General features: G+C 36.2%; 1 protein-coding gene across 18 annotated transcripts in view; it reads right to left on the bottom strand.

Moving 5' to 3' along the window:
• Nucleotides 1-12,547, bottom strand: part of CCDC7 (coiled-coil domain containing 7) — a 268,190-nt gene that overhangs the window by 223,515 nt on the left and 32,128 nt on the right. For all 18 annotated transcript variants that reach the window (XM_061435932.1, XM_061435930.1, XM_061435937.1 and 15 more), the window contains 2 exons: nt 10,825-10,910; nt 4,667-4,721 (listed from right to left, as the gene is read on the bottom strand). In XM_061435932.1, the coding sequence (XP_061291916.1) occupies nt 4,667-4,721; nt 10,825-10,910 (141 nt within the window). The remainder of the gene's footprint in view (nt 1-4,666; nt 4,722-10,824; nt 10,911-12,547) is intronic.

Consider the following 12,547-nt stretch of genomic DNA (forward strand, 5'->3'; position numbering starts at 1 on the left):
CAGAGTTCCAAAGAATAGCAAGAAGAGATAAGAAAGCCTTCTTCAGCGATCAATGCAAAGAAATAGAGGAAAACAACAGAATGGGAAAGACTAGGGATCTCTTCAAGAAAATCAGAGATACCACAGGAACATTTCACGCAAAGATGAGCTCAATATAGGACAGACATGGTATGGACCTAACAGAAGCAGAAGATAGTAAGAAGAGATGGCAAGAATACACAGAAGACCTGTACAAAAAAGATCTTCACGACCCAGATAATCAGGATGGTGTGATCACTGACCTAGAGCCAGACATCCTGGAATGTGAAGTCAAGTGGGCCTTAGAAAACATCACTACGAACAAAGCTAGTGGAGGTGATGGAATTCCAGTTGAGCTATTCCAAATCCTGAAAGATGATGCTGTGAAAGTGATGCACTCAATATGCCAGTAAATTTGGAAAACTCAGCAGTGGCCACAGGACTGGAAAAAGTCAGTTTTCATTCCAATCCCAAAGAAAGGCAATTCCGAAGAATGCTGAAACTACCGCACAATTACACTCATCTCACACGCTAGTAAAGTAATGCTCAAAATTCTCCAAGCCAGGATTCAGCAATATGTGAACCGTGAACTTCCTGATGTTCAAGCTGGTTTTAGAAAAGGCAGAGGAACCAGAGATCAAATTGCCAACATCCGCTGGATCACAGAAAAAGCAAGAGAGTTTCAGAAAAACATCTATTTCTGCTTTATTGATTATGCCAAAGCCTTTGACTGTGTGGATCACAATGAACTGTGGAAAATTCTGAAAGAGATGGGGATACCAGACCACCTGATCTGCCTCTTGAGAAATTTGTATGCAGGTCAGGAAGCAACAGTTAGAACTGCACATGGAACAACAGAATGGTTCCAAATAGGAAAACGAGTTCGTCAAGGCTGTATATTGTCACCCTGTTTATTTTACTTATATGCAGAGGACATCATGAGAAACGCTGGACTGGAAGAAACACAAACTGGAATCAAGATTGCCGGGAGAAATATCAATAACCTCAGATATGCAGATGACACCACCCTTATGGCAGAAAGTGAAGAGGAACTCAAAAGCCTCTTGATGAAAGTGAAAGTGGAGAGTGAAAAAGTTGGCTTAAACCTCAACATTCAGAAAACGAAGATCATGGCATGCAGTCCCATCACTTCATGGGAAAGAGATGGGGAAACAGTGTCAGACTTTATTTTTCTGGGCTCCAAAATCACTGCAGATGGTGAATGCAGCCATGAAATTAAAAGACGCCTGCTCCTTGGAAGAAAAGTTATGAGCAACCTAGATAGCATATTCAAAAGCAGAGACATTATTTTGCCAACAAAGGTTCATCTAGTCAAGGCTATGGTTTTTCCCGTGGTCATGTATGGATGTGAGAGTTGGACTGTGAAGAAGGCTGAGCGCCGAAGAATTGATGATTTTGAACTGTGGTGTTGGAGAAGACTCTTGAGAGTCCCTTGGACTGCAGAGAGATCCAACCAGTCCATTCTGAAGGAGATCAGCCCTGGGATTTCTTTGGAAGGAATGATGCTAAAGCTGAAACTCCAGTACTGTGGCCACCTCATGCGAAGAGTTGACTCATTGGAAAAGACTGTGATGCTGGGAGGGATTGGGGGCAAGAGGAGAAGGGGACGACAGAGGATGAGATGGCTGGATGGCATCGCTGACTCGATGGACGTGAGTCTCAGTGAAGTCCGGGAGTTGGTGATGGACAGGGAGGCCTGGCGTGCTACAATTCATGGGGTCGCAAAGAGTCAGACACAACTGAGCAACTGATCTGATCTGAGATGTAGCTCACCAGGCTCCTCTGTCCATGGGATTCTCCAGGCAAGAATACTGGAGTGGGTTGCCATTTCCTTCTCCAGGGGATCTTCCTGACCCAGGGATCAAACCCAGGTCTCCTGCATTGCAGGCAGATGCTTTAACCTCTGGGCCACCAGCTTACATGTGCTCAATTAAACTATGACAAAAGAAGCAAGAATATACAATGAGGAAAAAAGAGCCTCTTCAGTAATTGGTATTTGGAGTAGAGTGGAACTGGATTACCTTTTACATCATATACAAAAATAATCTCAAATGGATTAAAGGCTTAAATATAAGACCTGAAACCATAAAACATCTAGAAGAAAACACAGGCAGTTAGCTCTCTGAAATAGGTCTTAGTCACATTTTCTGTATATGTCTCAACAAAAGGAAACAAAAGTAAAAATAAATGGAATTACATCAAACTAAAAAGTTTTCATACTTTCAAAGTATCAGCAAAACAATACAGTTACCTAGTAAATGGGAGACTATATCTGCAAATGATATATCCAATAAGGGATAAATATCCAAAATATACAAAGAACTTGTACAAGTCAACATCAAAAGATCAAACCTAGAGGGGTGGGATGGGGAGGGAGATGGGAGGGAGGTTCAAAAGGGAGGTGATATATGTATATCTATGGCTGATTCATGCTGAGGTTTGACAGAAAACAACAAAATTGTGTAAAGCAATTATCCTTCAGTTAAAAAATAAATGAATTAAAAAAAAAAAAAAAACCTGGGTAGAGTACCTAAACAGACATTCTTCCAAAAGAGACAAACAGACAACCAATACATAAAAAGATACTCAATATCACTAATAATCTGGGAAATACAAACTAAAACCACAGTGAGATACTCCCTTTTCCAGGTCAGAATCATGAGTATCAAAAAGAAAAGAAATAACAAGGGGAAGCATATCAGGAAAAGGGAAAATTGGTACAGGCATTGTGGAAAGTAGAATAGAGATTCCTCAAAAAATTAAAAATAGAATGGCCATATGATCCAGTAATTTCACTTCTAGGTACTTACCACCTCCCCCAAATTCAATAATATATTTACCTCTACATTCACTGCAATCCCTGATACTTCGTTAAAGCAGTCTGAAGGGATTAAGACATGGCCCAAATGAACTAAAACACTAGTTTAAAGACTTAAAACATGATGGAATTATAATTTTTTAAATACACAAAATGCTGTTCTATATAAAATCATGACAGATTTCTAAAATGGCCTCCAGGATCTCCATCCCTAAGGTTATGCTCTGTATAGTCCACTCCTTTTGAATGTGGATACCACCTATGACTTGCTTTTAGCCAACAGAATATTGCACAGTGATGAGATGCCACTTTCTTTATTAGACTGCACTACATAGTTGACCTTTGAACAAGATGGGTTTGAACCACACGAGTCCACTTATACAAGGATATTTTTCAGTGAATATAGTATCTATGTTTTCACTTTACAGATGTTTAACTAAATGTGGGGGAAGTTTACATCTGGTTAGAGATCACAATATTTGGAATCAAAGAACTAGGGTTTGAGTCCTGATTCTATCCAAGTCATTTTACCTTTGTGCCTTTCAGTGAGTCATTTATGAATTCTTTTGTTTCAGAGGCAGAGACAGCAGTATGCAAATTTTCAACTGTGAGGGAGTGGGTGGCATCCCTAACTCTCATGTTGTTCAAGGATCTATTATATAGCTACAGTGAAAAGGTATCATTCATGATCATGTTATTCATGTTATATTACATAAGACTGTCTTAGCAAAAAAGAAAAAAGAGAGAGAAAGAGACTTAGCTGGCCTTTAAGAAGATGTAAGATGCCATAATGTAAACTGTTTGTGGAGAAGGCCACTGGCTAAGTGCCCCAGGCCAACAACTGCAAAGAGAACTTAAATTTGCCACTTCCACTTGAGCTTGGAAGAGGACCCCCAAGTGACCAAAAAAAAAAAAAAAAAGAGCCTAGCCAACACCATGATTGTAGTTTGGTGAGTCCTTGAGCACAGGATACAGCTAAGCCATGCTCAGACTCCTAAGCCATTCAAACCATGAAAGCAATTTCATTATTTTAAGCTGCAAAATGTGAGGTAACTTGTTATGCAGGAATAAAAAACTAATACCATAAAGTTGTTCCTTTTATATTCAGTATCTCAAGAAGTACTATAATTTTCTTCCCAAATTTATGCTATTTGATTCTTGAAACATGAAAGTATATACTTGTGGGACAGTTAAGTCCAGTCACTCACTGGAAGAGAGTAACCAAATGGGTTACATGATGCTCTGATGGTTAAGAAGTTTTAACTTTCAGCAAAAGAAAGTTTATCAAAGAGAAGATAAAATAAAGGGTTACTTGTATTCTTTTCAGAATACACATGGATCACATGAAAAAGAGTGAGCTATATTAACAATCTCTGAAATATTTTCCTATTTGCCTCTTGCATCTCACACCTTTCTGAGATAGATGGGACAGCTATTATTTTACCCATTTTAGTGATGAAAGACAAAGTTTAAGTAGGTTAAAGGGACTTGTCCAATGTCACTTAACTAGTAAGTCTGTTCTGACTCTTAATATGGTGTTCTTTCCTCTATGACGTTGCCTATAATTGAGTGAATAACAGTTTTTTCATAACCTTGACAGTAAACATATCTGAATTCACCATTTGATTTTCTAAAACTTGCTGAAAAAAGTCAACCAATAGTAAAGAAGCATTGTAAGAAGAAATTTAGTACACATGCACACACACAAACACATATATACCTGTATTCACATACATATGTTGTCTATATAAACAGTTATCAGAGCATTATTAATCAAATTTAGATACACAGGGAGAGATTCTGTGTTACCTGGACTTGAGGCATATTTTCTTTTACTTTAAGCTCTTTCCCTACAGACTTCTTCCTGAAAAAGAAATATTTTTAAATATATCATGATGTTTTATGATATCTGATGACTATGTTTTCTTGATAAGTACTTAAATCATTTTAAAGAAATGAAATTTTGAGAGGTGCACTCAACACGATGGAGTAGGAACACCCTGAACCTAACCTCCTCCCAGAGGCACATCAATTAGAACTATTTACAGAGCAACTATTGATGAGAATGACATGAAGACCACTAGAGAAGATTTTCCACAAATAAAGATACAATGAAGCTAATTACTATAATGAGATGAATACGAAGGGCAAAGACTCAGTATAGTGAAGAAGTACACTCCTGAGTAGGTGACCCACAAACGGCAGCACGATCACAATTGCAGTGGTTCTCCCCCGAGGAATGAGCAGTCTGAGTTCCACATCAGGCTCCCTAGCCCAGGGGTGCTATACTGAGAAGACAAATCCCAAGAATATCTGGCTGTGAAGGACAATAGGGCTTGCATACTGGACAGCAAGAGGGCTGAATCTATGCAGGAAATACAGAGCCTACTCTTACAAGGAGCATGCAAATCTCATATTCTCTTAGTCTCCCAGTACAGGGGCAGTAATTTAAAAGAAGCCATGGGGCTTCCTTAGTGGTCCAGTGGTTAAGAACCTGCTTTCCAATTCAGGGGACACAGGTTCAATCCCTGGTCAGAGCACTAAGATCCCATATGCCATGGGGCAACTAAGCCTGCATGCCACAACTACAGAGCCCAAGCCCTACAACAAAGATCCCGCAAACTGCAACTAAGATCCAATGCAGTCAAAAATTAAATAAATAAATATTTTTAAAAAATAAGTAAAAGAAGCCAGGGTTTGACCCAGTTGCTGATCTTGGAGAGCCTCCTAGAGAAGCAGGAGGCAGCTGAGACTCCCTCTGGGGACACAGAGGCTGGTGGCAGCCATTTTTGTGAGCTCATTCCACCATGAGGACAAAGTGCTGGCAGAACCATTTTAGAGTCTTCCCTTTAGACTATTAGTAGTTAGTCTAATAGTCTAATTGGCTTATCCACTCACCAGCCAACTGACACTAACCCAAGACATCCCTGAACCCCAGCCTGGGTACCCAGCCCTGTCCACCAGAAGGCCAGCAGCCACTGCATGAGGCATGGTCTAGCACCCTACCTCAGGAAACAAAAATTTCAAATAAACAATCTCACCTTACACCTAAAGGAATTAGAAGAAGAACAAAGTCCAAAAATTAGTAGAAGGAAAGAAAAAAGAGGTTGGAGCAGAAATAAATGAAATAAAGATTTAAAAAAAATTTTGAAGATCTATAAAACTAACAGCTGGTTTTGAGAAGTTAAACAAAATTGATAAAACTTTATCCCAACTAAAAGAAGAAAGAAAGAGGGGGCCCAAATAAATAGAAAATGAAAGAGAAGTTATAAAAAAATTAAAGAAGTTACAACACACACCACAGAAATACATAAGAGATTAGCACAATAATACACAATAAAATGGACAACTTAGGAAAAAATGGACAAATTCCTAGAAACAGACAATTCCCCAAGACTGAATCAGGAAGAAATAGAAAATACAAACAACACAATTACTAGAAATGAAATTGAATCAGTAATCAAAAAATTCCCAAAGAAAGAAAATCCACAATCAGATCACTTCATAGGTTAGTTTTACCAAACATTTAAAAAATAATTAACACTTAGCCTTCCCAAACTATTCAAAAACTTTAAGAGAAAGGAACACTCTGAACTCATTCTATGAGGCCAGCAAAACCCTGATATTAAAACTAGACAAAGATACCACGAAAAAGGAAAGTTACAGATCAACATCACTGATAAATATAGATATAAAAATCTTCAACAAAATAGCAAACCAAATTCAACAATATACTAAAAGAATTATAGGACTTCCCTGGTGGCCTAATAGTAACAGTCTGCCTGCCAATGCAGGTGACATGGATCTGATCCCTACTCCAGGAAGATCCCATATGCTGTGCAGCTACTAAGCCCGTGCACCACAACTACTGCACGCATGCTTTAGAGTCTGTGTGCCGCAAGAGAAGCCACTGCAATGAGAAGCCTGTGCACCACAGCTAGAGAGTACACACTGCTCACTGCAACTAGAGAAAGCCTGCACACAGAAATGAAGACCCAGTGAAGCCACAGATAAATTTTTTTTAAAGGATCATACACCATGATCAAGTGGAATTCTAACCATTGTTGCAAGGTTAATCTGACATCCAAAAGTCAATCAACATGATAAAGTACATTAACAACAAAGAATAAATATTATATGATCATCTCAATAGATGAAGAAAACCTTTTGACTAAGTTCAAAATCCACTTACGAGAAAAACTCTAAACAAAGTAGATACAGAGGGAATATACCTCAACATAATAAATGTCCTATATGACAAACCCAAAGGCAACAACATACTCTATGAGAAAAAACTGAAAACATTTCCTCTAACATTAAGAACAAGACAAGAATGCCCACCACTTTTATTCAGTATTTTCCAGCCACAGCAATCAGACAAGACAAAGCATAAAAGGAATCCAAACTGGAAAAGAAGAAATAAAACTGTCGTTGTTTCCACATGACATAATATTATATTTAGAAAATCCTAAATATGCTATCAAAAAAATTATTAGAAATAAGTGAACTCAGTAACATTGAAGGATACAAAATAAACATACAGAAATCTGATGTGTCTCATACACTAACAACAGACTATTAGAGAAATTAAGGTGAGTCCCTTCACTGTTCATTTGAAACTACAATCACATTGTTATTAATTATACCCCAATGCAATGGCACTCCACTCCAGTACTCTTGCCTGGAAAATCCCATGGACAGAGGAGGCTGGTAGGCTGCAGTCCATGGGGTCGCTAAGGGTCGGACACAACTGAGCGACTTCACTTTCTCTTTTCACTTTCCTGCACTGGAGAAGGAAATGGCAACCCACTCCGGTGTTCTTGCCTGGAGAATCCCAGGGACGGGGGAGCCTGGTGGGTTGCCGTCTATGGGGTCGCACAGAGTCGGACACGACTGAAGTGACTTAGCAAAGCATAGCACAGCAATGCAAAATAAAAAGTTAAAAAAAGAGAGAAATTAAGAAAACAATCCTAGTCACAACTGCATCAAAAAAGAATAAAGTACTTAGGAATAAATCTCAAGGAGGTACAAGACCTGTACCTGGATGACCATAAGAAAATGATAAAAGAATTAAAAATAACATAAGCAAGTAGAAAAATAGTTCATGTTCATCAATCAGAAGAATTAACACTGCTAAAATGACCATACCATTCAGAGAAATCTATCTATATAAAAATACCAAAGGCATTTTTCACAGAACTAGAACAAATAATTCTAAAATTTCTATGGTAACACAAAAGACCCCAAATAGCCAAAACAATCGTGAGAAAAAAGAACAAAACTAGTGGTTATCATGTACCCAGATTCCAAGATTTGGTAATACAGTTTGAAATCAGAGCATAAAAACAGACACGCAATTCAATGAAACAGAATAGAAAGCCCAAAAATAAATCCGTATGTATGTGGTCAATGAATCTAAGACAATGAAGGCAAAAATGTACAATGGGGAAAAAAGCATCCTCTTCAATAAACAATGGGGGGAAAACTAAACAGTTACATGTAAAAGAATTATATTGGACTACATTCTCACACCACATACAAAAATAAACTCAAAGACTTAAATATAAGACCTAAAACCATAAAACTCCTAGAAGAAAACATAAGTGGTACACTCTTTGACACAGATGTTAGCCATATTTTTGGCATATGTCTCCCCAGGCAAGAGAAACAAGAAAAAGTAAACAAATGGAACTACATCAAATTAAAAAGCTTTGCACAGCAAAGGAAACTATCAACAGAATGAAAAGTCAGGCTACTATATGGGAGATGATATTTCCAAATAATATATCTGATAAGGGTCAATATTCAAATACAAAAAACTCCCACAACTTAACATTTAAAAAAAAAACCCAAAACCTGATTTTAAAATGGCAGAGAATCTGAATAGATATTTTTCTAAACAAGGTATCTAGACAGCTGACAAGGTACATGAAAAGATGCTCAACAGTACTAATCATCAGGGAAACACAAATTAAAATCTCAATGATATATCCTTACACCTGTCAGAATGGCTATTATCAAAAAGACAACAAGTAAGTGCTGGAAAAAATGTAAAGAAAAGGGAACTCATGGTGCTTTGATGTTGGGAAAGTAAATTGGTGAAGTCACTATGAAAACCAGTACAAGAGTTCTTCAAAAAATTAAAAATAATACTACCACATGATCCAGCAAATCTACTTCAAGTATTTTTCCAAAGAAAACAAAAATACTCTCCCCGAAATGCCCCACGTTTATTGTAGCATTGTTTACAATTGCCAAGTCATGAAAGCAAGTACTTAAGTACCCATCAACAGATGAATGGATAAAGATGTGGTGTTATGTATGTGTGACATATACATACAAATACACACACACACACACACACGTATGTGCTTAGTCGCTCAGTTGTGTCTTTGTGACCCCATGGATTGTAGCCTACCAGGCTCCTCTGTCAATGGGGATTCTCCAAGCAGTAGGCTGTCCAGGGGATCTTCCCAACCCAGGGATTGAACCTAGGTCTCCCACACTACAGGCAGATTCTTTACCGTCTGAGCCACCAGAGAAGCCCCATATATATGACAGAAAATAACTCAGCCGTATAAAAGAATGAAATCCTGCCATCTTTGACAAAATGGATGGACCTAGAGGGTATTATGCTAAATGAAATAAGTCAGGTAAAGAAAAATACTGGATAATTTCACTTATACATGGAATCTGAAAAACAAAACAAATGAACAAACACAGCAAAACAAGCAAACATATATATACAGAGAACAAACTGGTTGTTACGAGAAGGGAGGAGGACACAGGGATAATTAAAATAGGTAAGGAACATTAAGGAGTACAAACTTCTAGTTACAAAATTAGTAAAAGTCATGGAGATATAATGTACAGAATAGGGAATATAGTCATTAATATCATAATAACTGTCTGTGACAGGTATGATTGTTTTGAAACATTAAAATATCAAATTACTATGCTGTATGATGGCGGTGGTAGTTTAGTCGCTAAGTCATGACCGACTTGCGATCCCACGGACTGAAGCCCGCCAGGTTCCTCTATCCAAGGGATTCTTCAGGCAAGAATACTGGAGTGGGTTGCTGTTTCCTTCTCCAACTATGCTGTATACCTGTAACTAATATATCAATTATAATTCATAAAAAAGAAATCAAATTTCAGATGGAATGCATATTTTTATCAACTATACTTCAATTTAAGAAAAGAAATTCTTATTTTTAAAAGCCATAAAATTCATAAAGCTTAACTGATAAATAACTGAATAACATTTGTCAAACTAATATCTCATTGGTATGATTAAAATATGCTAAGCTGAGATGGGAAAAGGATTTTCAAAGTACACTGGTCATTTTTTCTTCTCTGATTTTCTTTTCCTCTCTTAAGAAAAGGACATTTGTCTGGTAAGTTTCTTTTTAGACTTTGTGGAACTCTACAAAGATTGAATTAATAGTTTCCTTTTTAAACTATATATTTATATTAGGGTTTGATCAAGAAATTTCCAATGGCATAAATTATTTTATATTAATAAGGAAAATATTCTGTTAATAAGGCCACTTTAAAATAACCTACATTAAAATCAGATACTTTTCTTCATTAAATAAGACAACTAAGAAGTGCAGTAAAAAGGAACAGCCCCAGACTGGTGAGAGGGGTTAACATACAAATCACAAATCATGAGCTAACACATCAATGAAACATTGTAAATCCTTTCATCTCTAAAATTATTTGGATTTAATTTTGTCTACCTATACCTGAATATCTTGTGATTCTCTCTAACCCATTTTCAGTTCTTTGTTCTTCCCTTCTCAGCTCTCTCCCACCCATATCCTGGTCTGCTTATAAAATTATACATTTGCTAATGTTGTGTTTTTATAAACCTGTTAATAAATTGTTTATATGACTTTAAATTGTATAAAGTGAAAATGTAAATTTATAAGTAAAAAATATTAACAAGTATCTTTTTGTCTTACGCTTCTGAATCTTCAGACTTTCCTTTGTCCTTTTTCTTCTCTGTTTTCATAACTTTCTTTGTTCGCTCACTTGTAGCCTTTGTTTTCTGTGTAGTTTTATATATGCCAGAAATAAATAGTTAGGAAAAAAACAAATCATAAGTAAATACATGATAATATACATTACTTAGATTTCCATTTTACTCTGAGAATCACTACACTGTGTTTCAAGGGAAATTATTGAATAAAAGCAAAACAAAAATAATGATATAGCCAGAATGTTTGTTACAGTGCTATATAGAATGTAACTCGCCAAATAAGCTAATACATATGAAACAAATTCCTCTGACAAATTATAGTCAGTTCTTCTATAACATTATATATGCCATCCTGAAAATCACCTCCCTGTGAAAAATCATATTATAAAAACTGCAGGATATATGGGGGGAAAGACTCTAGGTTATGCAAAAACACTGTCGATGATACATGTAAAAAATTAAAACCTATTAGGAACATTAATTCAGTTTTACATAGTTAAATGATTAAGAAATAAGATACGATGAGAAACATAGCTCTTTATGCTGAAAAAGAAATCAAATTTCTTTGTGGAAATGAGCATCAAACAGATTTCAAGTTGAGAGCTAGTAAGCAGTATTGGAAGGAGGGTTATCTGAAATTGGACAAAACTTTCTAACACCTGTATTGGTGTGGTACACTGTATACCTGGTAAACTAAGGAAGCTTGCAGAAGCTACTTTCTACCTTCACCTAGTATTATTTCCAGATGAATTTGTGTGTAAGAAATTGTAAAATTCACATTATGCTCAAACTGTTCAGTCATGCTGGAACAAGTTTGCATTTCAAAACAAATATTATAGCAGAACTGAGATGTTTTAAACTATTTTTGAACTACTATGTAGTATCAGGTTATTTTATACAAGAAAGTATAAAAAATTTGACAATTAGATTACTAAAAATTTTAGACAAGCTTAATAATAGAGACCTATTATGATACTGAGTGGTTATTTCCTATTTCAGACCACAACTTCCAACAGATACCAAATTCACCATAGCAAAGTTCTCACAAGTTAAACACCAAGTGTAATAATTTCCATAAAACACAGAAAGTTAGTATAATAATACATTTTTAATGAAAATTGTTAAGGTTGCCAAATAGTTTTTCAGTTTAAATCTGAATTTTGGTATGTATTTCCTATTTAGAAAAATCTAGTATATGGGCAATCAAAACACACTAAAATAATGAAAGGGATAAAAGAATTAAAAAATAATGAACATATCATCAGTGAGCTATGGGATAAATTCAAATGGATTAATATGCTTACAACTGGAGTTCATGATGGAGAAAAGGGGTGGGAAAAGAATATTTGAAGAAATAATGATCAATTATTTTCAAATTTGATGCAAACTATATATCTGCAAATCTACAACAGTATAAAGAAAACTAACCCCCAAGACACATATAATCAAATTACTTTAAAGCAGTAATTAAAAAAAATCTTAAAAATGGACAGAAGAGAAAAGCAGACACAATAAGGAGAACACAGACTTCTTGCAAGAAATACTGCAAGCCTGAAGAAAAAGGAACAACATCTTTAAAGCACTGGAAAGTGGGGGAAAACGTAAACCGAGAATTCTTTATTCAGAAAAAATATCTTGCAAAATTGAAGGCAAAAAAATTCGTCCAGAACTCAAAGAGCAGCAACCCTGCACAACAAAATGACAAA

Source organism: Bos javanicus, chromosome 13 (assembly GCF_032452875.1).
Source record: "Bos javanicus breed banteng chromosome 13, ARS-OSU_banteng_1.0, whole genome shotgun sequence".
Classification (NCBI taxonomy): domain Eukaryota; kingdom Metazoa; phylum Chordata; class Mammalia; order Artiodactyla; family Bovidae; genus Bos; species Bos javanicus.